Here is a 26,665-nt window from a genome sequence, read left to right on the forward strand (position 1 = left end):
ACACGTTGTGGTTCGAATAAGGCTATTTAATTTTAATACTTTGTTTTTTTGTGCTATTTAGATTAGCAGGAGATAAGGGTTATGGAAATGATGTAGTTATGGTTGATTCAAGGCTGACTCATTTCTAGAACTAAAAACACAAAACAAAACCACAAACAAACAAGGGACTGTTGCCGAACCACGAATCTGCATCACTGACGCCATGATTTGTCTTTTGTTGACACACAAGGATCCAACGTGATGTGATGTCCTGAAGGAAAACAATCCAGTTGTCCTCTTCAGTAGTTGTGTAGTGTGCCATACAATCATTAACTACTGTATGGACACTGGCATGAGGTTGTTGTTTTAGAAAGAACAAGAAATTTAGCAGAAACATTTATTAGATGCAATGTTTGATTCTCTCTGCGTTCTCTCACTCAGGCTGATGCAGTGAAGACATGGAGCCACATGTCTTCACTGCATCAGCCACATGGTGTCTAATGGATAGACCTTGATTTGGTGAGACACTGTGCAGGCAGAAATTTTAAAAACGTTTAAATGCAGGCTATAGACGTGTGATGTTGCAGTTTTAACTTTGGCCCTCTTGTGAATAAATATATACTAAAGCATGTCTATCTCCGGTCATCAGCTTGCAGCTTTTTATTCAAATGGCAGACATGACCAAGAGTCCGGCAAACAGAGCTTCAGGCCTCTGGGTAAATACTGGGCAGAATTTCAACAGGCACCTCACACGAATGAAACAAACAAGTACAGCCACTCCATAAACAAATCTGGATTTCTTATTTCATAAAGACGAAAGTTTGATTCATAATACAAGTCCCACAATGCACCGCGGGATGCCACAGGAAGCATTTCATTGAGCCGCTGTGGCATTGTGGGTAGGCGGAAAAAGGCTCCAAAAGGTTTGCGAAAGCGACAAGCGCACGTTGCAGAGTCGCTCAAGAAGAAGAAGAAAAAACAACAAAGAAATCAGTTTTCACCACAGAATCAAGGTAACCGTCTTAACGTACTAGATAAAATAGCATTATAAATTAACCGAGCAAACGATGGTGTTTGTTTGTGTCGTTCGTGAGAGCTCATTCATTCAGTCAACCAACATGGTTCCGTTTGTTTCCCGAGCTCTGGTCCCTATTTCAATAAAAAATCAAATGTTGAATTATTTATTTAAATCGCACCGGGCTATGGTTCGTTGTAGTTTGTACCAGTAAGTACTTAAAAGTAATTCATGGAGATATTTTGGCGTTTTAGGTAACGTTGCATTAATGTTAATTCACGAAGGACTAACGAAAGCTAGCTAGCTAATGTAGCTAGCGGTTAAGTTTCTCTGCTTTTACAAAAACATTTGTCTTTTATCGAGTTTAAAGCATTCTCACATCGTATTTTTCTAACGGGCAGTGATTGGTATGCACAAACTTAATGGAACAGTTCTTGCAATGTTTTAGTTTGATAACGTTTAGCTTTAGCTAGTCCCAGACCTAAAGCAGTGTTGAGATGGCTCACCGTAATGGATTCTCATAACACAAGACTTTGGACGGACCCAATTCGTGATTTCTCAGCAGTTTAAATAACATAAAAAAGATAAGCTATCAAGAACAAGAGATATGTTTTTGTCCCAGCAACTGAAGGGCTCCACTGCTCCAAAGATTTTTAATTGAAGCTCAATTGTCTAAAAACTGGTTGGTGATAGCCATTTATTATGGGACAGTACATCGTAACATACATGTTGTTTTTCAGGAAGAAGACGGCTGAAAAATGTCCATCGGTGTACCAATCAAGGTCCTGCACGAGGCAGAGGGACACATTGTGACCTGTGAGACCAACACTGGAGAGGTGTACAGGGGCAAACTAATTGAGGCTGAGGACAACATGAACTGCCAGGTTGGTCCTTTAAAGATAAAAACAATAAGAATCATCAATGAAGTTCCCCCATACAGCCTAACGTCTGCACAGTTTTAACCCCTTTTTTTGTTAAATAGTTCAGAGTCCTTAATAGATTTTGTGTGTACCTGATTACTTGAATAGTTTTCTATACTCTTGCCATGTGATGCTTAACTAAATGCCTATAAATGTGATGTATAACAGTACAGAAAAAAAAAAAAACTCCATGGGGTTTATGAGAAGTTAGATTACCACGTTCCTGAGTAACTTTCCTGAGGCTGAGTGTTGACTCCACATCTTCATTAAATTTTTACTGGTATGGACCCCAGGGGGGAGCATTACTCTTCTAACTGTATAATCTATATAGTGTGCATATAAGCTTTTTTAATGCTTTATTTATAGTTTTTCATTTATAAACAAACAAATGCCCCCCCCCCCACCCCCCCACCCCCAAACGTCAAGACAAAAAAAAGCATATAAGCTTTTATATTAAAATGCATGTAGTTATTGTTTTGAATTTTTGTGTTAGTCCTGTCTGTTCCTCATCTGCACAATCCCACGACTCAGTTTGAAGCTACTAGCTAAAAATGTGAGGATGTGTTACCATGACTGACCATACAAGTAGAGACAATAGACAACATTTCCTTACTTCTGTTTCATCCAAATTTTGCAAGCTCCTCCACCTGGTGCTGTGTCTCATTGAACACAATTGCTGTCAACTTTGGTTCCTGCTCCTGCGAGCAAGTTGCTTGAATAACCTGGAATCCAAGTTGTGAATCAGTCCCTTATCAGCAGAGCTTCAGTGTTGATAGACTAGCTTGTGAACCACTACTTGGACCAACCTATTGTTGCAGTGTGTGAATGGGTATGCTTGCATTGCCATGCTTGAGTTTAAGTGCAATTCAGTCCTGCCTTTCTGCTTCTTGCCGAATGTGTTACATTGCAACGCTTAAAAGTCTTTCAGCCATATGATTTAACTTTGACATGGAGCTAAAATTACACATTTTATTTCTGTCCCCACAGATGTCCAACATAACAGTGACTTACCGTGATGGCCGGGTGGCACAGTTGGAGCAAGTCTACATCCGTGGCAGCAAGATCCGCTTCCTGATCCTACCTGACATGTTAAAAAATGCTCCAATGTTAAAGAGTATGAAGAACAAGAACCAGGGATCCGGTGCAGGAAGGGGCAAAGCAGCTATTCTCAAAGCACAAGGTGAGTGGGATGTTTCTGGACCAATATCATTATCAGTAAGACATTTCCTTTTGTCTTTTATTTATGTATTTTCTCATCAGAACTACAGCTTTCAGGAGAGAAATGCTTTCCTGAAATGCTGCTGAATCCCGTATGTTACAAGTCTGTCTCTTGTATTTGTTTTGACATTGATGAGCTTGCTGACAATAATGCAGTTTTTTTTCCCGTTTAAGTATTAAACAGGATACTTTTAAGGGATGTTATATATCATAGTATTAACACCAGTATTGTGTTAAAGTGACATCCTCTAACATGCATATACAGTGTGGATACAATAACATACATGCATGTAAAGAGTAGTATTAAATGCAATCCCATCCTGTCTTGGGGGTTGTGTCAGAGACTCATTCATTCAGTTCTGCCTTTAGGCTTCGATTTGTGTCTTGAATTCCAGTAAGATCAAGAATACACTGATCTGATACTGACACATGTCCAATACTAACCCAACTAGCTGAATGACGTATGTTGACGCTGGGGCTGTTCTGTGGACCTATCCAAACAGTTCAGTTCAGTTCTGTTTATGTTTAGGTGCTCGTATTACCTCATGCAGCAACAGTAGGCTGGTGCGCACACTAATGGCAGAAACTACAACTCAGTCCAGCACTAGGCATTATGGGAAGTGAAGGCTGTTGGTACAATATGTAATTATGCAACGAAATGTATGCATGCCTGTCCTGAAGATGCGGACCATGTCTCTGCATCCCTACCATTTAGGACTACTTATGACTGTTGTTGTCCGCTGTGTTTCTATCCCCCCGGCCATAATGTAGTGGCTCTAACTCTGTGCCATGTAATATAGAAGAATGCAACAACATCAAAATACTGTACTGACACCAAGGCAACCGAGGATGCTAACACAGTGCTGGCTAAGTTTTCCAGAGCTCTGGTGTTTCTCTTGGGGGTATAATAACTGCTGCAGACTGGACAATGCTTTGCCATGATTTCAACTGTATGTGAACATTTCCACTCGAGGGAAACATGTTGGATTTGTGCCACGAATTGAAATGAATTTTTTGCCCGTTCATACCTGTTTCTCTTTTTTCTTTTCTTTTATAACTTTTAACAACTCAATTATATTCAACAAGGAGCTTAGAGATCACAAACCACAATTTCTCAGCACTCAACAATGGTCAGAGGACACATCACACAACTAGAAGGCTCCATGGCCTGCTTACATTCTGTTCTCAATTGATGCAGTGATATTTTACTGCATTGTTTTGTGTCATCCACCTCTTCCATATGCTTAATTGCTTTGTAGATCACCTATATGGCATTTTCTATTCTGAGCATATCAAAATTAATGAACCAAGGGATTGCTATGACCTGAAATTTTGGTGTAATTTCCCCGATCAATGACACTCTGCCTACCATCTCATTCAGACCGATTGTTCTAAAATATGTTGTCTGCTTTTCTCTGCAGTGGCTGCAAGGGGTCGGGGCCGTGGTGGAATGGGAAGAGGCAACATCTTCCAGAAGAGACGATAACTGCTCCAACTGCGTTAAGATTGTTGCATTGTATAGTCTTCTGTTCTTTTTTTTTTAATTTTGTCTTCTTCTAATTGGATATCTTGGGTATTGTTTGCAATCCTACGTTTTGCATCTTATTGCTATTGATTTCATTTTTTATGAAAATAAACATATTTCGATTTGATGTGTCCTGTCCTGTGATTAACTTAACTTAGATATCCTTGGTAATCGCATCCTCTCAAACCCAATTGGATTTTGACTCAAATCTGATCAACGTCTGAAAATTGCTCCAAATAACATTTCAGGCTTCACTCTTTCCTAAGGTTTGCTGGAGAGGTTGTAAACCAATGCAAGTTTGTTTGTCTAAAACTTACTCTAAAACTAATAAACTTAAAAAAAAAAAACATTTAAAAAAATGGGGCAGCCGTAGAAGTTGGAGAAGTGGCTTGTGATTGTGTGATAGTTCGATTCCCCCACCGGACTGGCAGAAAGATTTGGGTGTGGTGGAGTACCCCCTCCCCCTAATTAGCTGGCTGATGTGCCCTTGAGCAAGGCAATTAAAACCCCAATATGCTCCCTGGGTGCTTGAATGCAGCCCACTGCTCCTGTGTGTGTTTCAATCAGTGATGGGTTAAATGCAGAGAAGCAATTTCCCAGTTTGGGATTAATTAAGTAAACAAACTTAAACTATGTAACTCTGGATATATGAGAAAATAGTCACCACAAGGCTAACAAATTAGCTTCAGTTTGAGCTTGAAAAATCACTGTAAGATATACTCAGAACTGGGGTCTCTAGCATGTTTGATACGATGTGTATCTGTTGTGGAGTTGATGGTAATATTTTGCTGTTTCAACAAAATGACGAACTAACTGCTCTACAAATCTGTTTTAAATCTAGAGTGCAACTCTCCTTTACGCCACAGGGGGGAGCTAAGTGGCTACAAGTTGCTTGTAGCAGAAATGCCCAAGAAACATAAAGTGTTTCGCTTTGAGGTCGTGGGTTAAACGAAAAGGGGAACGCAAGGTGTAGTCTACGCCCCGTTCGTCACTGTTACTTATTTGTAAAGCAAAGTATTAACGTTTAATAGCCACAGCTGCCAGTTTCCCAACACTTCCTCCATGTGAAGCACGGGACCTGTGTGCCCAGCTGGATTGGTCCACCACAACATCGGCTATCAGTCTGCTACATTCTCCCCGTCTCTGAAACAGCTAGCTAGCTGTCGCGGCACAGACACTTCTTACACCGCAGCTGAAGACGGAGCAGGAACCTCACAATTCTCACGTGTGGGCCTAAGTAGCACGTTAAGGTAAGGTTTTATTTTTATTTTTTTACAAGTATTTTTGTTGTCTTCGGCAGCATTGTCATCGTGCGTACTGTGGATGTTACTCAGTCGCACTAGCATCCTTGACTCCTGCCCAACAACATCTGTATCTTTGACAGATGAAGCAGCTGCTAACGCTAGCTGAGCTTTTTGGCTTTGACGCTTACAGCTAAGTTATTAGCTCGGGCGTCGATAACACTCGTTTCCTCGTGTGAATTTGTGACAGCTTTCATTATAAAAGGCGCGTTTAATTGCTTACAGACAGCGCGACAATTACAAGTACTAGTAAGCTATTTCATGTTGTACCAGACGCGGAGTCACGGTAATTTGTGTTGGTGAGTTAACGCTGAAAACAATGTAGCGTCAATAAGGAGTCATGGTGGAATTTGTTTAATTGCGTTCACCTTTGATGAGGGTTGTAATGGAAACTGTTTTGTTTTTTGTGTCATTATGTAACGTTATAGAGCTTTTTAAGAAGTTGCATTAACTTGTCCTTTATAGAAGATAGCACCCAGCATCGGCCTGTAAGTTACTCTAATGTATTTCCTTTCCTCTGTCTCTTTTGTTTATATTTTGAGGCTTTTTGAACGTTTTAAGACCACTGTTGAATTCGTACGTGATTGAAATGATCGCTCACACGATAAGGACATTGTAATATGGTCTATCATATGCTGACAGACTTGATAATATACATGAAATACACCATATACTATTTTTAAGTCCTTGTTTTTATTTTGGAGAACTGAAAGCACTCTACAAATGGTGTCTGATGTCAAAGCTGATTTCCCTATTCTGTGGATGTTCATTATTTTGCTACAAAAAAAGTTACTAGTCCATATTTACATATACATACTGTGTCATAATAGGAGTGTCAAGCAAAAAATGTCAAACATTTGACAGTTCCAGCTTCTCAATGTGATAAGTCTTCAGTTTCTTTGTGATTTTGACTGTTAGTCTGACTAAATAATCAATTTGAAGACTGTCCAGATGTCACCATTGGTTTTGGGATGTTGTGATGCACATTTTTCACTATTTTTTGACAAATTATTGAGAACATAATCTTTAGTCTGCATTAGCTGTGTATGTGGGGTTGTTGCAGAGTTGAGAATACATGAACAATTTTGTTGCTGGCCAATTAAATATTTTGTATTCTCAGCAATATTCAGCTGTTATTGTGTGACAGCGCTACAATCAAGTTGGCTGACGATGCTCATCCCTCCATTTACAGCAGCTTATATCCTTCACGGCTCCGCAGATCACTGATGGGGTTGCCCTGTTGATCTTTTAATGAATGCTGGGGATCCTCCTCTGCTCCAGATGGCCCTGTGTTGTACTTTCATGTCTGTGTGGGACTGTGTCTGTGGGCCCCCTGCAAGCTCTGATAAGTCCTCTCTCCCCCTCCCCTCCTGCCCAGATAGTGGTCAGGTCATGTGACTTTTGTTATGATAAGAGGCGCAGTACGGCATCTGGAGCTAGGCAACATCTGTTGGTGTTTCACAAAGTTCAACTCTAACTGCTTGTTCTTCGTCTAGCTGCTGTGATCACCAGGGATCAGGCAAGTTTAGGGCTTTAACCAGTATTTCAGTTGTCCATGATATGTAATAACTTTGTCTAGGAACTGTAGAGACATTGGGGCCCATGCTGCTTCAGCCCACCGTGATCAGAGGCTATTTATCTTTAGTGCTAATGTGCGGCTTAGCCTCGTTAGCAAGGATGTCTAGCAAAGAGGGATTTGACATTTCACAGGTTTTGCTGAAAGCTGGAATATGGTGTTATCTTGTGTCCAGTCCCCATTACTTTGGTTTTAGAGGTGGATCACATAACTAAAGCAGACTGGTGACTTTTTGTGAGTTAGTTGTGTCAAAGTTATGTCAAAGTAGCTTCCTCAGCTCCAAGATAAAGGATGGTGATGAGTGCTAGACTAATAGCAGTTTGTAGTTTCGTAAAATCCCTTCCCAAATTGTGGCTGTTGACTCTGAAATATCAACAGAAACCAACCCTCCTGGCACTCAGGAGTATTTTGTTGATTTCTCATTCTGCTGCAAATCCTGCTGGCCTTAAAGTGATTGCTCACACTAAACCACCAAGGGCAAAATTGACCACTGTTTGACTGATGTTCAGAGCAAATTTCCAATCCCTGCTGGGCAGAGAGTGAGATTTGCAGTGACATTATGTGTCTTGCTATCATGAAAAGACTTTCTTTTAACATCACCAATGTAGAAACTGCACAAAAACCTCTTCCTGTGAGTGGAAACAGGCCTTGATGTGCGCCTTTCCATTTATCTGAGATCAAAGTAGGTCAAGCTTGGTAAGTTGCCTCTCTTCTCTAGATATAAAAAGCAGGTGCATTACGAGTTTCATCCAGGGTCATGTCTCTATATTTTTCTGTACTCCACGGAGTCCACTGAAGGTACATTGTGTTACTTTGGTGGCCTTCAAAAGTCAAACTGAATTTCAAGAGCTTCTTTTTTTCAGATGAATGAAATTAGGATAATTTTACTTTGACAGGAAAGGCCACAAAAGTGTCTGCTTCTAAGAATAGTCAGGAAAAGTTAGAGGTCATACAAGCCACATATGTCAGACAGACATTGAGGAGGAGAATATCTCTACATGAGATGTGTGCACAGTCTTTGCACTTGACACTGTGTGTTGTGGGAAAATCCCATGATAACTGACAAGGGAGTACTTTTTGTAATTGCAGTTTTACAGTATGTGTGAAAGACCAGTCAGTCAAGAAGACCAGGAAGTGACGTTCCCACCCATGAAACAGTTATGTTCTGTAGTCTTTGTGTAAATATGTGGTGATTATTTCTTTTTTTGTGAGCTTACGTCATTACATATAGGCTGGCAATGGAGGTAGAGAGGCCATCTGGAGTGGGTGTCTCTTCCCACACATGGTCTTCATTTTGAACTTGGCTGGAGCGCCCACTGTCTTTTTTTTCTGATGGCTTCCCCTTGTTTTTCTGTGTCTGTGAGATTTACTCAGCTCCCACACACTGACAGTGCCACAATGCAGTCAGAGCCATGATGGAAATCAAGGATCTCTCTCTCTCTCTCTATTTGTGTCTCTCTTTTTGCGCCTCCTCTCCCTCTCTTTACATTCCCCTCGCAGATAATGGGCAGATAATAAGATGAGTGGACCTGGAGATGGAAATGGCCCTCTTGAAATTATGCAAAAAAGGTTTTGGTTTTATGCTGTACAGATAATAATTAAATATGTTGTATAACTGACATCAAAAGCAGACTGAGCCATTGCTTTTATAGACGCGTCAAGTCTGTTCACTTAGAGCTGAAGTTAGTGATGCAAGACGTGTTTGCATGCATTAATTATCACCTAACAGAATGCGTGGAAAAAGTCCAGACTCGACGGATGTTTCATATGGAAAGAGCTGTATCTACTTATGCATCAGAGCTAACGAATGGCATCTCTGATTGTTTTTCCCCACACCCTTTTATTACACCCACAGCTTGGTTCATGCTGGCTTCTCAAACACTGTGCTCTAGTGTGTGCAAAGCAAGGTAATGAACCATTAGTCGTGCATATTTGAAGTCAGTTTCTGTTTGGCCACAGTTAAAAAATAGAGGAAAATTCACTGGGTATTGAGAGAGTAAGGGGAGTATACTTCAGGTAGACCAGGTTGTTGTTTATCAATATTTGTTATTCCTGCATGCATAATGGGTACTGTCTGTTCAGGCCTCCCTTAGTTAAGTCCAATTTTGGTTGTAAAAGTTGCTGTTTTATATCATACAAATATAAATCATATACTCTGCCAATAGAACAGGTGTAAGCAGGAAGCTGCAGTTTTTTAAAGAAAGTGTTGAAGTTGTTTGGTACTTGCATTAGGGGACTGCACTGGGATTGGGATCCTGTGGGGCCCAATGCAAATCTCACAGTAGTGGCCGGTTTCTACTTTGTTGCGGGCGGGAGCAGGTGGGCAAATAATAAACTTTGTGCGTTTCCTCAAGATGAAAATTACAAAAATGAGTTCCTTTATGTGTGAGTCAGTGATCACGCTGTCTTGAAATAACTGTTTCTTACATGACTGTGAACTGGACCGTACCAGAAGCAAGCTCATTGGCGTTGCCATGGTTGTGGTTCATAATCACCAAACAAAACAATGACTTAGCCAAATGATCTAAAAAAATCTAATCGAGGTGTCATGTTTAAATGCAGAGGAGGAGAACATAATTTCGGTGTGTTACCACCTTCAAGTATGCGTAAGAGAAGTGCACTGGCGTCGGGATCCTGTGGGTCCTGTGGGACCCGATGCAAATCTTGCAGGAACGGGCAGTTAAAGCTAACAGGCCTCTAGCTTGTACAGTGCTGTGAAAAAGTATTTGCCCCCTTCCCGATTTCTGTGTCTTTTGCATATTTATAACACACAAAGGTTTCAGATCATCAAACCAATTTTAATATCACACAGAGACAACCCAAGGATATATAAAATGCAGTTTCTAAATGATGATTCAATTTATTAAGGCACAAAAAAAATCCAAACCTGTCTGGCCCTATGTGAAAAAGTAATTGCCCCCTGAACCTAATAGTGAGTTTGCAATAATTGGTGATGAGTCTTTCACACCGCTGTGGAGGAATTTTGGCCCACTCTTCTTTGCAAAATTGTTTCAACTCTGCCATATTGGAGGGTTTTCTACCATGAACTGCCCGTTTAAGGTCACACCACAGCATCTCAATTGGATTTAAATCCGGACTTTGACTTGGCCACTCCAAAACCTTAATTTTGTTTTTTTTGAGCCATTCAGAGGTGGACTTGCTGGTGTGTTTAGGATCGTTGTCCTGCTGCATGATCCAAGAGCGCTTGAGTTTGAGGGCACAAACTGATGGCCGGACGTTCTCCTTCAGGATCCTCTGGTAAACAGCAGAATTCATTTTTCCGTCAATCACAGCAAGTTGTCCTGGTCCTGAGGCAGCAAAGCAGCCCCAGACCACCACACTGCCACCACCATGCTTTACTGTTGGCATCATGTTCTTTTTATCAAATGCTGTGCCATTTTTACGCCAGATGTAACAGGCTGCACACCTTCCAAAAAGTTCAATTTTTGACTCATCAGTCCACAGAATGTTTCTCCAAAAGTCTTGAGGATCATCAAGATGCTTTTTGGCAAATGTGAGACGAGCCTTTGTGTTCTTTTGTGACAGCAGTGGTTTTCGCCTGGGAACTCTCCCATGGATGCCATTTTTGGCCAGTGTCTTTCTTATAGTGGAGTCGTGAACACTGACCTTAACTGAGGCCAGAGAGGCCTGCAGTTTTTTGGATGTTTTCTAGGTTCTTTTGTGACCTCCTGGATGAGTTGTCGTTGCACTCTTGGAGTAATCTTAGTTGGTCGACCACTCCTGGGAAGGTTTGCCACTGTTCCCAGTTTTCTCCATTTGTGGATAATGGCTCTGACAGTGGTTCGCTGGAGCCCCAGAGCCTTGGAAATGGCTTTGTAACCTTTTTTTCAGATTTCAGTCACTTTTTTTCTCATTTCTTCTTGAATTTCTTTGGATCGTGGCATGATGCGTTTGTTCTTGAGATTTTGTAGCCTACTTCATAGATAGATTTGAGGATCTGAGGATAGATTTGTATCCTGGCAACTCCCATCAAGATAAAGAAGATAATTGTATGCTATGTGTTCGTTGTACCTATGCATTTCCGGTTATATGTATTAATATGGTGGATTCTTTTGTCCAAAGCCATGTTTAAATGTAGTACTGTCAAAGCCACAGTCGATCAAGGAGAAGCCTTCAAGAACAAGTGTCATAACGCTTGTAGGCCTTTAAGTGATTTTTTAAGTTAGATACCAAGCTCCACTGCAGAGGGACCACACAGGAGAAGAGATAGGATTTCCTGCCTCGCTGTGGTTGTAGGACAAGCTGTCCTTCACTGGCAGATTGTGGTTAACATGAAGGCTCATTAACCTGAATGAGGCCATTCGGTAGGTGGGTGATGTGCTAGCGGCCACGCTGTAGGCGGCCATTAGTGACGTGAGCTTAATTCAAGTAGTGTCTTGAAACCAGTGGAAAGCCTAATGAAAAACAGGATGACCAAGCTGTTTTTCACTGACTGAAAACGAAAAAGGCTGCAATTATTTGGATCATTTGCTGAGGTTTTACTGTGTGTGCTCGCAGCCCTGTCAAGGTGTGAGATGACCAGTGCCTGCAGAAAGAGATGAGTGGCATGCTCAGTCAGATAAGACCTGATCTGATCTGATGTTAAATTGTGCAAAGCAATATGACTGAGTGACAGATGCAACATGTTTAGTGAAAGATAGGACCTATGCCTAGATTTCTTGCAGACATTGTTGGGGAGAGCAAGGCAGAGCTGAGCTGGATGCAAATGTTGTGCTGAACAGGTTGGGATCACCTTTCTATCACAGTACAGCAGTTTCAATGGATTGACGACGACAGATTAAGATTATTTGTAAATTTGTATACACACACACACACGTGTATAAATAATACATATATGAAAAGATTATTTTGCTAGAAGACATCAAATAATTGGAAAGCTAGTAGGGAGACCAGACCATAGTTCTCAGCTTCAGATGGGTTTCAGACAGCTTTTTCAGCAAAGGGCTAACCTGAGCCTGCTTACACATTGTGTGAAATGTACACAAAGCCTTGAGCATGAGTCATGTGCTTTATTGCAGACATGATTGTGGGTGAGATGTCTTGAAAGAGCTTGGAGGGAATAGTGTACAGAGAACAGGCAGCTTTAGAGCAGGGAGAGGTGAAAATGCTAACAATTATGACGTTCAAGCAGCCAAGAAAGAGGTCCCTGGCGGAGGACGCAGGAAGTTATAAAATTAGGTATCACTAGAATATCAAGATGGTACTCTTTTTAGGGTAGCCATTTGAGGAGAGCACCGTCCAGATAAATTAGAATATACTCTTTCTGTCAATTTTTCAGTTTGTCCCAGTATTTTATACCCCTTAATGTTATTAGAGTGAATGTTTGAAAGGTCAGCAATTGTTCTCCACAAGACATTTTCTTATTCTGCAATTTGTTCTTGTGTCTTAGGCGCAATTCCCCCTGAGGTTCCCATCTGATGGAGCAGTGGTTGTCAGTCTTTGTGAAGAGGCACCATGTTTCCTTGTCATGCAACCCCCTGGCCCTCTGCTGAGCCGCCGGCCCCTTGCGGCAGTCATGCACCCCCAACACAGCCCTCACAACCCCTGCCGGATCTACTGTGTAGCTGTCCCGCTCCAGCTTTGAACACCCACTGCGAGACGCCCTCCCCAGACCCCATGGAGTCCCTCATCGTGGTCACGGAGTATGAACCCAGCAGATCGCCTGGGGAGGCTGGGGAGGAGGAGGTAAGATTAAACACATCCAGGTAACACATTATGTACCAGAGCTGGAATGATGTCGGAAGTAAACATTCTCACTTTGACATGATATCATATCATTTGTGTTTTTTAGATCCATAAAACATTAAAATTTAGGGATTGTATTGGGCCCTTTGAAATCCGTTTACATTTTTTCTTGATTCCTTTTTATTTTTCCAAAATTTGGCTTTTTTAAAAAAGAAAACATTTAAAATTTAATGGCTATCAATTAATTTGATGTAACACAACATTGCATTGTTTTTTATCAAACCGACCATCTGCAGGACAGCCTCCATATGCAGCTTGAAGACACTGGGTGTATATTACCTGTACATAGGCAGCCTTACATATGTAAACATACAACGAGGAAAATAAACATGAATTATTGTATCACATCTCAGGTAGAAGAAATGGACAGTTCTGAGACACCTGTGCCAGCTTCCTCTGTGGCGGCACCTTTCCAGACTCCTTCCTGTGACCTGCTGTCCCACACAGTTGGGCGGCCTGAGGCTCTCCTTCCTGAAAGCCAAGAGCAAAGGGGAAGGTTAAACCTGTCAGACAGGAAACTGTCTCTGCAGGAGCGCTCACAGACGACAGCATCGCCCTGCAGCTCGCCGGGACTCAACGGGCGCTATATTTACCCGTCACTACCCTATTCGCCCATCACATCACCCCACTCCTCTCCACGCTTGCCCCGCCGGCCCACTGTGGAGTCCCACAGTGTTTCCATCACAGACCTCCAGGTATGGTCAAGCCTTGAGACTTCCAGTGTTGCGGATTTTACATTTTCTAAAGCCTTCAGAAAAGTTGATATTGCTGCTTAACATGTGTTCCAAAATCAAAACTGTTAACAACAAATAATGCTATAATGACTGTATGCCACGTTGATACCAGTAGTCTGCCATAATACAGTCGAGTCAGTTTTATATGTCTGCAATTAATAAGATGATGAAAAAATAGCCAGGAAACTAGCCAATATGAGTTTACAGCCAGTGCAATAATAATTGTGATTATATAATCTGCACTCTCTCAGTGTATTCTCTTAAGGACTGTGCATTGCACATGAATGAACTAACCAATGTTCTCATAGAGCCAGGCTCGCACAGAGGTGCTCCTCCTGAACATCTGTTAGTTGTCAAAATATCACTATCATACTTGTCTGAAAATAAGCAGAACTACATGTGCGTTTTTCTTAAAAGCAGCAGCACACTGATAAAGACTGAGCTTTGTGGACGTGAAGGTAAGGTTTCAGTCTCAGTAGATGTAGATAGTAGTTGTGATCCCTGTTACACATAGATGCAGAAACCTGTAAATGCCATGTACTGTAGGTAGAATTTCTCTTAGGGCAATAATATATTTAGAACCTGATATACTGGACATTTGTGCTTTCACAGAACACATAACAGGCGTGAAAAAAATGCACATAAAGTTTAATTTTTATTTGAAATATTATCTTATGGTGGAAACTTCCTTGTCAGGTGATTGACATTACTGGAAGTTAATTGTCATGTAATGCTGTTGGTAACTTTAATTCCTCTGAATTCCATATACACATAATCTTACTATCTTCTTGGCACTTGTAATAATCTACTTTAATTACCAATCAGCAGATAAATGACATTCAGTAATACATTTTTTATCAAGATACTATATGGCGTCAGTGCATCCTTGGTTGTCTGCATGAATTGTTCTCTGCAGGCTGCGTTCAGTTTGTAGTCTGCAGTGTTTGTGTTCCTATCTCTCATTGTTTGAAGCCACACTGCTTTTCACTATGCAAATGAGGGTAGAATACACCTTTAAAGACTGCAAAATATACTCTAAAAATGTTACAGCTGGGTGTCACATCCTAACTCTTAAATCTCAGTCACCCTGGAAGATTAGCAGATAGGATTAGTGTCAAAATTGAGGTAAAGTGCCAGTTTTTATTTGGGATTTATTAATGTTTACCCCCGATGAGTTGTTTTCTGATTAACTGCAAACCTGGATTGGTCCAGATTTGCAGAGGTTTTGCTTCGAATGAATTTCAGAACACGGCAAACAGAACTGGGACAGTGATTGTGGAGTCATACTGACATGCTGACAATCACAGAAAATGTGTCTGAGTTGGAAGACGCCAGGCGCCCTCAGGAACACTCATGTGCAAAACACTGCACTTTTGAGTTTCTGTTGAAATGGAAATGTGGAGAAGAAAAATTCATTGAAGGGAAATTTAATGCACAGGCAAGACAAGACATTCGTAGGAAAGACGATTTTGTAAGAATGCTTGTGATGTATCTAGGTGTATGTATCGAACATATATCTGATGCGATTTCATTTGAAAAGAACCCATTTTCTCCTCCTCTCTTTTCTCTTGCCTCCCTTTCTTCAAGGACTGTGTTCAACTCAACCAGTACAAGCTGAAAGACGAGATTGGAAAGGTACCATCAGGGACAACTCACTTATTGCTCCCTTTCTCTGACTCTTCCATTTTCTTCTCTCTTCCGCCTACTGCATGTCTGTCAAGTAGTTCACATCATCAAGGACAAGCAGTAACAGTCTCTGATATCCCTCTCTCCCGGCTGTCCTCATTTCCTAAACTCTGTGTAAACTACCAGGCCATGGGAGAGTTGGAAGATGGATGAGAGGCTGGTATAAATAGCGCTCTCTAAGGGTTGTGCGAGGCTTAGTGGATACCAGCGTGCGTGAGGGTGGATGTGTGTGCTTTTAGATTGTGGGTTTCATGAGACAGAATGCGCATGTCTGTGAATTTCTGCATGTAGGCAGACATGATAATGTGTGTGCTGTGTGCTCAGCGTAGACAATTAGAGCCTTTCAGGATTGTTGGAGAGGCTCCTGTTATCAGATCATCTCTGGGACTGTAGGATGAGCTCTGTGCTGCCTCTCCTGTCTGCTCCCCCAGCAGGAACGGATCCTGTCCCCCCTCCCCTCTCTCTCTCTCTATGTTTGTTTTTTGAGCATGCATTTGTGCACACAGGCTGCTAATTGGGCCTAGTTTTTATCCTGAATTTCCTGTGTGTGGGCAGGGGAGCTTGATAGCATAAACCAGATCCAGCTTCCTTAATTAGCCTGAAATCAAAAATGAAAGCGAGGGGGAGAGATGATTTGAATTTCTCTGTTCTCACTTTGAAGCAGCTGGTACTCTTTCAGTATACACTGTCAGCCCACACACTTCCCTCATGTGTTGTTATTCCTGTGTGTATTTGTATTTATTTAGTTTGCTATGGAGAGAGCGTAATATTTTTTTTCAACATGTGAAGAATTGACAGCTGCTCAGTCTCACTTTATTTGCTTCTATTCTCTTTTACTTACTCCCGACTCAGGGCTCCTATGGTGTTGTCAAGCTGGCTTACAATGAGGATGACAACACATACTATGTGAGTTCTTCATGTACACACAAATACAGACGCAGACACACACACACACACACACACACACACACACACACACACACACATACACAAGACAAGCCTCACAATAATCAAACCTCCTTGTCACATTTACTGGTGTGAAACATCCACATATAAAAATTGTGCCTCCCTGAGCACTGTAATAATAACACATCAGCCTGAGCTTTTCTGTTTGCTCTTCACGATTATTGCTGCAATTCTCATTAAGCTGCATGATATCTACAATGGCGTGGGGATTATTTTAATATTCCTCCCAAGTGACAAAGCCCACATGTCACATTCAGTGATTATATCATTGCCATAATAACTGAGGGCATTGAGGCTATTGAAGAAAAATGTATTTCAGTGGAAAATATCCACCGAACAATGAAGCTGTCACACATTGTGCTCTTTGTTCAACACTGACTCAATGGTTCGGTAATAGCTCGGGTAATTGTTCATGAAATGGTCAGGTAGATCTGTGACTGACATCTGCATGGCACGAGTGTGGACTATCATGGTACTTGCAGGGGAGCATTAACTTTCACATGTTATTTGAATAATAAACCCATGTACAGAGCCAGCCAAACTTAACACAGATCAATGAAATGAAGTTTTATGATCTGGTACACAAAAATAAGGTGCTTGAAAGGATCTTTTAAATTGTGTCTATCCCTACTTTGCCACTTTTTCAGTTTAATTGTTTTTAAAAGGAAATAACTGTAAAGAACTGTTTTTCATTTAGCAGCCACAGTCACTTAGATTGTGGCAGAAATACTAGTTTCTTTAGCCCTGAAATACATTTGTCTTTATATTGTTTTCTGTATATATTCAATCAGAAAACAAGGCTGATTTTTACTTGTGTATTTAATTTCTTAATTTCAAAATAAAACAGATGAAGTTAGCTAATGAGACCCATAAGTCGTTCAGTTTCATTCATGCAGTCCAATATCAACAACTTTGGCTCAAAGTTTAAATGTATTCTATGCAAGGTCTTGTATTATTAATGGGTTTAGTAGACATTTTCTGGAGTTTTTGTTATGATAAAGATTGCTGAAGCACAGTACAATAGTTACATGCTTGCATTTCAATAATTTTGCACCAGGGTTGGCAGCAAGAACAGCCAGTGCCTTATTTTGGAAGTCTAGCTTTCATAGTCTTTTGTGCTGGTCAGCTTTAGTCGTCAGTGTCAAGTGACACTCAAGGTGAGGGGATTCATTTATAGGTGCTGGCACATTCATCTGTACGTGTGAGAGTGGGTGCACTCTGTCAGTTATGTATCATCTCAGTCTGCTGTGTCTTACTCTTCCGATTGTCAACTTTTCTTTACATCTTTTCCTCTGGATCTCTCACCCACTTGGCTGTTCTCTCCCCCTCTCAACTTTTCTCTTATCCTCCCCTCTATCCAAATCCATCTCCTCACCTCTCCTGTAGGCGATGAAGGTGTTGTCCAAGAAGAGGCTGATGAGGCAGGCAGGTTTCCCACGTAAGTCTGGAGCCAGGGGCAGATGGTTAACGCAGTGGAGAGCACGGCCTCTCATAATGCTCCAGTGGTACATTGACAATGTATACCAATACTGAAACCCAGCCTGTCTTTTGTCCTATTCTGTCCTGCTACCCTTCCTTCACCTGTAACCTTTACACACTCAAGGGAGACCTCCCCCACGTGGAGCCAAAGCAGACCCAGAGGGCCCCCCCCAACTCAAAGGACCCCTGGAGCGGGTCTATCAAGAGATTGCTATCTTGAAAAAGCTGGACCATCCCAATGTGGTGAAGCTAGTAGAGGTGAGGGCTGTTAAAACTTTTAGCCATTTTTGATATGTTTTCCTGAACACATTGAAGTAGAATTGTGTGTCATAATATTTGTATGAAATTAAGTTTCCCAATCTATAATGGCTTTCAGTTCATGGAGAACAAGTCGGGTATTACAAGATAAAAGATAAAAAAGCACATAAACAGTATTCAAAAGTTCTTCTGATTGTGCCTCTTTTCTCTAAAGAGCAACAAAGGTATGCTGTCAACTCACTAATGGAACAACATGGAAAGAAGCCTCAGCAGTGTCACTGAAGAAAAGATAAATAACCATCAAAACAACAACCTCCATTATTTCAAATTGCACTCCTGCATTTTGCTCATTCGTACACGTCTGTACAAAGGGGAAACAAAGCAAAGCTTGAGAGTAGCAACATGTGAAACCTCCCAGTCCTTTAAAGAGCCTCCACTACAACAAAACTGCATTATACCACTGCTGTGTGTGTAGCATTGTCATGGTTTTGCACTCATGTGTTCATGTTAACATCACAGAAAACACTCTATGTGCAATTATTAGAGATTCCAACTGTGTCTAGTTTTTACTGCATACAAAAGATTATTGTGTGTGTGTGTGTATGTATGTGTGTGTGTTTTGACTAATTTCCATTTCTCTGTGATTTGGTGCCAGGTTTTGGATGACCCCAGTGAGGACCATCTGTACATGGGTATGTTGTTGCCAGACAGCCAGCCTTCAGAACAACACATACATGCATGCACACACACACACACACACACACACACACACATCACACAGTCATGCATAAAGCAAGCACAAAAGAAAGTTATTTTTAATATTTAGTTTGTTTATGTCTTGGTTACTGAAAAGCTCTCATCACTAACCTCATCTGTGTTTTCTGTCACAGTATTTGAACTGGTCAAGCAAGGGTAAGCTGAGCCTCTTTTATGATAATGATTGTGACACTGGAATGAGCTCAATCTCATTAGTAATGATTGCTAATTGTGTGTGTGTGTACCTGTTTATGTATTCAGGGCTGTGATGGAGGTGCCGACAGATAAACCTTTCAGTGAGGACCAGTCACGCTTTTACTTCCAAGATCTGCTCAGGGGAATCGAGTATTGTGAGTCTCTCAAACCTCCAGTTACTCTTGCACTCAGCCTGTGATTGCATGGTAGAGCATTAAGAATGGGGTGGTGAGGGTTGTGTGGTTATCTCGCTCAGATGATTTGTCTCGCGCAGAGATTTAAAGCTGATTCAATATTGATTCAGATTGCTGCTTAAAATTAATTTTAGTAAACACAATACTTTTTGAAGTTGTCTGACCTAGATTCTGAATGTTTATTTTGTTATGCCTTGTACTTTTCAATTCAACCTTAACCTTTTCGGATAAAAAAATGATCAGATAGATGCTAATGTGTACTAATGCACACAATTACCTCCTTTACATGAAGCAATCCGGTTGCAAAATGAGCTTAATGCACACTAATATCGTATGATTAGCCGTACTTGCCTGTAATAATCTTTTTTGTCCCCTATAGAGATAAAAGCTTGTTATATATATATATATAAAGTTGTGAATATCCAATTAGAAAATGTATAATCGTGGTATCATGATAAAAGTTCTTTTGTGTCGTCTTACAAGTCTTCCATGCCGTTTGCACAAAGTCCGTCGCCTGTGCTGTTCTTGACTTGAGCACACCCACAAGGCTCATTTCACATCATCTCGCATTGGCTCTTAATGCATTTCAGCACAGGAGAAGAGGAATTTTGCATAAAGTGTCGTCTAGGAGACTAGTACTGAGGGCAGGAGAGGGAGGGCTCTGCAGCAGGGACACTAAAAGCTTACATCAGAACCTGACTTTACATCTTTTTATAAGTAATCATCATCATATTTGCAGTGCAGGTAGTTTGGCTAAAAGTATGACAGTTTTTTTTCTTGTTTACACATCTTCTGTTCTGATCCTTTCTGCTGATAATTGCTGAAATGTTGATCTAACTTCCTGTCGAAGTGCACTGCTGCCAGAGATTCCTCCGCATGGGTCCAAGCCATTTTTATTTTATTTGTCCAGCCAACAACTCATCTCTCCACAATTACACATTAAAATACACTGACAGTGACAATGTTATCTCAGTCCAGGTTGTAGGAGAGTACTTTTTATCCTGTTATAAGCAGAATTCCTCTGACCTTGTTGCTGCAATCATATTCTGTTCGTTTTTCTGTTTCAACAGTGCATTACCAGAGGATCATCCACAGGGATGTCAAACCCTCGAACCTGTTGGTGGGAGAAGATGGACACATCAAGATAGCAGACTTTGGAGTCAGTAACCAGTTTGAGGGGGCTGATGCTCTCCTGACCAGCACAGTAGGAACACCTGCTTTCCTGGCCCCAGAAGCACTCTCTGAGACCAGAAAGAACTTCTCTGGAAAGGTGAACGCCGTTAGCTAACTAGCGCCCTCTGGGGATGACTATCAGAAATGCAAGAACCTTTGATATTTTTATTACTATTCATATATATTTTACTGTTCAGCTTTTTATATTTTTCTTGGGTCTTAATACTTTTTTGTTTATAGCAGTGGACTTCAACTACCATACCCAAATTTCATAATGTAACAACATCTTAATCATGTTTTTTTTAATCATGTAGGCTTTGGATGTTTGGGCAATGGGAGTGACACTTTATTGCTTCGTCTTTGGAGTGGTGAGTGTGTGCTTTGGCAAAAATAGATACAGTAAATACTTTGAATTTGGCAACCAAGACCTTTCTCTCATTCACAGTGTCCTTTCATGGATGAGCGCATCCTCAGCCTTCATCAGAAAATCAAGACTCAACCTGTGGAGTTACCTGAACAGTGAGTTTGTCTGTTTTTTATTTGTTGAGTTATTTGTTTAGTTAAATACTTCATATTTTATTTTACAAAATCCACAGCTGTGATTCTCTCTGTCTCAACAGCACTGACATCTCAGACGATCTCAAAGATTTGTTGCTGAAAATGCTGGACAAGAATCCAGAGACCAGAATATCAATCCCACAGATTAAGGTGAACTCGCTCTCTCGATTAAGATGCTGGTTTCTTTGCACTCAAGCACATTTGAAATTACGTGCAGGAAAGCATCTGAGACAGAACTTGAAAAAGAGAAAAGGAATCTGTGTGAATGTGTCTGAATGAAGAGAGACCATTGCATCTTACAGGAACACGTTCTTTCATCTGCACATGTAGCTGTCCTGTCCATGAAGACATTTACGAAAGTCTGCCAATATTGTCTTGTTAAAGAATTGCAACCTGTATCTTAACATATCTTAACTTGATCTACTTTAAAAAGACTTTACCCTTGCACAAGTTCCATAAAATTAGCCATGGTGTGCCTCCAAAGATTCTGTGTCTTTAGGATCACAATCAAATGCATAAAGAACTCCTCATGTTTGCGTCCAGGTGCACCCGTGGGTGACGAGGCACGGTGCTGAGCCTCTTCCTCTGGAGGATGACAACTGCTGTATGCTGATTGAGGTGACTGAGGAGGAGGTGGAGAACTCTGTCAAACACATCCCCAGCCTGGCTACAGTGGTGAGTTTATAGGCTTGTGTTTGTCTCCGCAAAACCCGTCACATTACTGAACATCACAGTCGTGCCCGAGTCTAATTTGTTTTTGCTTTTGGTGTCATTCAGTCAAATGTCACATATGGGTACAGTTTATTTTGAGCTCAGCTACCCTGACTGAGGCACGAAACTGTCACATATCAGATGAATGCTTTGTCAAGAGCAGATTAATTGCTATTTGTTTGTGTGTTTGTATTAGTATAAAGGATTTTTTGAAGTACTTGTATTCATTTTTTATATGTTTAATTTTTACTATATTTTAGTCACATCGCACCACCCCACAGCACAGTCACTACATCACAACCACCTACCTGGTTGTCTTCGCTGCGCTTTGCACTAAAACAGATGTATGACTCATTTAGTTATTTAATTTTCTTGGTATTACAATAGTTAATGTCAAAGCTGAGAAAGATATGAAAGTGTGGGATAAATTTAAAGTCTTTCAGCCTTTTTTTTCCTCTAACAAGCAACATTAACTCTTAGCACACCCCACCAATGGGGTGGAAGATTACATCAAAGCTTTGTTTAGAGTAAAGTGAGCTTTTCTTGTTTACATTTCTGAGTTCAGTGTTTGGCTGTGTTTATTATTGTAATACTCTATTTTTCAGATCCTGGTGAGAACTATGCTGAGGAAGCGCTCCTTTGGGAATCCCTTTGACTGGGCCCGTAAGGAGGACCGCAGCAGCTTGTGTGCTCCAGGGCAAACGCTCATGTAAGGAGTGTTTATAGACACGCTACAGATGCTGAACTCTGTCCTCTTAGTATAGCCAGCTAATGTGTGATGAGAAGTTTGTCGAGTATCCTGCTACTATTTGTCTCCTCCCTCTCCTGCCCTGCAGGAAAGGCAGAGCAGGCAATGTGAGATACTGCTACATTCATTGTGGCCAAAGAAGGTAAATAACTTTAGGATAACCAATGCCTGCTGTAGCACTGTTCAAGTGGTAGAGAGTGCACTTTAGGATATAATATATTATGATATAAGCAGCTGTTCTCAATATGGCTTTTATGGTCAAACACTCTTGTGCATTGAGTTTGTAAACAAGCCTGTGCTATTTTATGGCTGTTTGGACAAGCCATCATCAGGAATGTTGTGCTAGAGTCTATTAAACCTGCAAAATGATTTTCTGTACTGTATATTTCACGGCTAAGGATGCTTGTGGCGAAGCATGTGGTGAGCAGTGCAGAAAATCTGTATTGATTATATAACACATAGCAATTGAAGTTGCCTCTCTTGTATCACGGGGCCATGACAATAGACCAGAGCTGTGGTTAAATACTTACAGAATTATATTCTGAGCGCCTGATCTGTGGAATAGTGTACAATATTAAGGAGATGGACAAAATAGTATGAACATCTGCACTGCATCAGAGAGGTGTTGATACAACTTGGCAGTCAGACTTGAAGCTGCAGTTTGATTGACATTATATTATTAGGTGTTAATGTGTAATGCACATTATGCCAAATACCAATCCCACCACCCTTATAAATAAACAAAATACAGTTGAATCTGTGCATCTCTGATGCAGTCAAAGTAGCATTTTTGTCTACACTCAGTTCATCATTAGCCCAGAACATCCATCTAACCTGACAAGTTGTTCCTCATTCCTTTGCATGAAACACTGCCCGCACTTATCCAGAGGACATGGCTGTAAATTGACATATCTTTGTGTCTTGCCTTAACAAGAATGTGTGCAAACTTTCCCAACAGCTTGCGAGATTTCCTTAATGCTTGCTGCTTGGCGTTATGTGACAATTAAATAGTTGGTTTCAGTTGGTCAGCATACGTATCTTAACAATAGCTTATTCCTTCCTCTGTTTACCAATACAGGATTGACAGCAGGCCCATTGTGGTACTATAACTAATGCTGTGTCTCTGGTGTGTTACTTAGGAAACAAGAGAGTGGTGATGGCATGAGGAGTATGGACCTGCCCTACGTGGGAGAGGATGAGGCTCTTTCCTGATGCAGAGGGTTTATTATGCACGCTGGCATCTGCCTGCCTGCGACCAGACAGCACGACACCCCTTTACTCACAGTTTTATACTGAGCAGCCTACACCTTTGTACATTTCCCAGGAGGTGGACAAGTACAGCGGACACAGAAAGAAGGGAGAAATGAAGGATATAAGTCGCTTTGACAACATTTCTAAAGCTTTTATTCCATTCTCTCCTCTTGAAAGGCTCAGTTTGGGGGTTGCAGGATTTGAGACTATCTCTTCTAGGAAAGGATCCTCCTGAATCGTGAACCTGTCTTCAGCCATTATTGCGCAACCCACTCTCCTCCTCTTATCCTGCATGCATTTATAGTCCTAGCATGCTTTGTCTCAGGCTTCAACTGTACAGTTTCGTGGTTTATTGTAGCTTAGCTACTTGTGTTTCTCCTTGTCTTTACTTGACAGTTCTTTCAGGTACACAGGGCATGGGAACAGGCGACGGTTTGTCTTCACCATCACCTCAACGTTCTCTTTAGGAGAGCAGGTTTCTTGACATTGATTGTCTGGTTCACTCTGCTTGCTTCAGAGTAGCAGTGCCCAGTTTTGTAAAATATTTTAGAGTAAAACATCTGTACAGTTTTCCCAAAATGAAAAAGGGGAGTGAAAAAATGTTTACTTCATTGAATGCATGTGTTTACTTTCCCAATGCAAACACTATATAAGCTATTTATTAACATTTGCACGCTCATAGACACACTTGTTCAACTCAATTTATTTTTAGTCTTATCACTGGCTCTTTATTAAGGCTCCCACTTACACAAGAAAGCTTTAAAAACAGTTGATATAGTGCTTTGTGAAAAAGATAGCATAGAAAAAAATTGTATTTTCTTCTTTGCAAAGCGTGTGCTTCTTCTAGTGAAACCTTTTTAAGTGAACAATGATATGATTTTTAGGTGTTTGCTATATATTTTTAAATTCATAGAGCTGCAACAATTGATTGGATAATGAAGGCACTGATCTACCAAATGCATATGAGAAAAGCAGAATGTGTTGGTGCAAAATGATTCTGTAGCCATTGTCTGTAATGGTTAACATAGTTGTTTTTGTTTTTTTAATTGTTTAAACTGCTAATCAGTTCTCTCCAGGTCGTGTGTTGTGATGTGAGTTTCACATTTCAACTGTGTCATGTATTTGTTTCACTTCTCAAAGTGGAGGTATGTATGTAGAAAACAATGACTGTCAAACCTCAAGTTCTAATTGTGAATGTTCTTACTTGTTTTGCTTTGTATTGTAAGAATTGCAGGCGTTGTTTTAAAACCGCACATTTTCAGGACACCAAAAACTTCAATTGTGTCTAATTTTTTGTAAAGTATAGAATGGTAACTTAAAAAAAACAAACCTTTAAACTATTTGTTCTTTGTTGAGCTATCAGAGCTGGCTACTGAAGCAAATCTGGATTTGGAAGCATAGTGCACCTGCAGACTTTTTGTACAAATCTATGCATGACGTATCTGTAGAGGTGTTGAAATTAAAACCTGTTGTCATCTTTGGTCGGAGGAGTAGGCCACTCTGCAACTATTTCAAATTCATTAGAAATTACTTTTTTGTTTGTTGGTGTGTTTCAGTTTAAAGGATCCCAAAGCAGTAATCTAGTGCTTTTCCTCTTGTGTTGCTTTTGTTTACTTCTCATTAGTTTTCCCATGTTTAAGTGTAGGCAAAGCCACTTGGTGTGTCTCTAACATAAAATATTGACACAATATTAATTATAACATTTAATGCTTCCACACACTAATTACTTCAGCACTTCCGTGTTGAATGTATGAGAAAGGGAATACTTGCATGTCACTCTGAACTGTTTGTCTGTTTTTTAAGACTAGTACTATGCATTAGATGTGTCTTTCTCTGTATGTTGCAGTGTTACACCCTGGCAGATTGTCACATACAGTGTGCACACTCAGTGGCTGAATGAGGAGGCTGTATGTGGTTGACTGATTCTGATTCATTTTTGCTTACCCGATGTTTTATCCAGAAAGACGTAATTAAGTTTTGCTCTCCACTGTGGAGTGCATTAAATAATTGATTGTCATAACATTACTGTACTGTACTTTTGAAGGCCATTTTTCATGGGAAACTCAATGATAATAGCCAATGATCTTTTAATGGCCACAATTAAGTCGGAAAATGAATTGCAATTGATTTTGTTAAATGCCACCTCATTTAACCATGCTATCCACACATTTATGAGGTTTTACGTTCTGTTGTACTTGCTATAGACTATTGTTATCTGAAGATGAAGTTTTTACCTTGAGCAAAACAAGACCGTTACTTCCCCGTTGGTGTAAATATTTTGCCCTCTGTAACCAACAGGGATTAACTGAAGGACAGTTTGGGTCTGAATGCAGGGTGACAGGGCAAGCCACAGTAAAACTGTAAGATAAATATTTTATACATACAATATTTAAACCTGTAGTTTGTTTCAATGCAGCCTTTGCGCATTCCTGTTGAAGTGATTAACCTTTATTGTTCACATGATTTTTGCATTCAAAGGTATAAATTTATTTCATTAAGAGCTTTGGTGGCTCTTTTCCCTAAAAAAGCATGCCAACATACTGAACACATACCACTGTATTGTCATAGCATGAGAGGTCCTTGACAACAAAATGAGACCTTTAAATTAATTATTCTATACATACTGTACCTTGTTCATTTGAATAAAACAATATTG

At 40.6% G+C, this 26,665-nt stretch overlaps 2 protein-coding genes across 3 annotated transcripts; both read left to right on the forward strand.

The window, feature by feature from the left end:
• The first annotated feature begins 873 nt into the window (after positions 1-873).
• Positions 874-4,784, forward strand: snrpd3l (small nuclear ribonucleoprotein D3 polypeptide, like). The gene is made up of 4 exons (XM_041960436.1): positions 874-992; positions 1,735-1,878; positions 2,902-3,094; positions 4,554-4,784. The coding sequence occupies exons 2-4, from the start codon at positions 1,753-1,755 to the stop codon at positions 4,616-4,618; spliced, it is 384 nt and encodes a 127-aa protein (XP_041816370.1). The 5' UTR covers positions 874-992; positions 1,735-1,752; the 3' UTR covers positions 4,619-4,784.
• An 844-nt stretch (positions 4,785-5,628) lies between these two features.
• On the forward strand, positions 5,629-26,665 carry LOC121622832 (calcium/calmodulin-dependent protein kinase kinase 2). Of its 2 annotated transcripts, XM_041959841.1 has the most exons (18): positions 5,629-5,907; positions 12,945-13,240; positions 13,654-13,995; positions 15,622-15,669; positions 16,573-16,626; positions 18,073-18,124; positions 18,290-18,423; positions 19,079-19,115; positions 19,314-19,335; positions 19,441-19,529; positions 20,639-20,838; positions 21,056-21,109; positions 21,187-21,260; positions 21,362-21,449; positions 21,843-21,974; positions 22,616-22,719; positions 22,847-22,900; positions 23,898-26,665. In XM_041959841.1, the coding sequence occupies exons 2-18, from the start codon at positions 13,010-13,012 to the stop codon at positions 23,968-23,970; spliced, it is 1,788 nt and encodes a 595-aa protein (XP_041815775.1). In that variant the 5' UTR covers positions 5,629-5,907; positions 12,945-13,009; the 3' UTR covers positions 23,971-26,665. The 2 variants fall into 2 exon arrangements, with proteins under 2 accessions (XP_041815775.1, XP_041815776.1); XM_041959842.1 differs by lacking the exon at positions 22,847-22,900.

This window comes from Chelmon rostratus, chromosome 19 (genome assembly GCF_017976325.1).
Source record: "Chelmon rostratus isolate fCheRos1 chromosome 19, fCheRos1.pri, whole genome shotgun sequence".
NCBI lineage: Eukaryota > Metazoa > Chordata > Actinopteri > Chaetodontiformes > Chaetodontidae > Chelmon > Chelmon rostratus.

Bases quoted from the DNA above. Each gene is read 5' to 3' on its own strand.
- snrpd3l (XM_041960436.1), top strand. From the start codon at position 1,753: ATGTCCATCGGTGTACCAATCAAGGTCCTGCACGAGGCAGAGGGACAC. The intron at 1,879-2,901 runs GTTGGTCCTTTA...CTGTCCCCACAG, and splicing joins AGGACAACATGAACTGCCAG to ATGTCCAACATAACAGTGAC. The intron at 3,095-4,553 runs GTGAGTGGGATG...TTTTCTCTGCAG, and splicing joins AGCTATTCTCAAAGCACAAG to TGGCTGCAAGGGGTCGGGGC.
- LOC121622832 (XM_041959841.1), top strand. From the start codon at position 13,010: ATGTTTCCTTGTCATGCAACCCCCTGGCCCTCTGCTGAGCCGCCGGCC. The intron at 19,336-19,440 runs GTAAGCTGAGCC...TTATGTATTCAG, and splicing joins TTTGAACTGGTCAAGCAAGG to GGCTGTGATGGAGGTGCCGA. The intron at 22,720-22,846 runs GTAAGGAGTGTT...CCTGCCCTGCAG, and splicing joins GCTCCAGGGCAAACGCTCAT to GAAAGGCAGAGCAGGCAATG.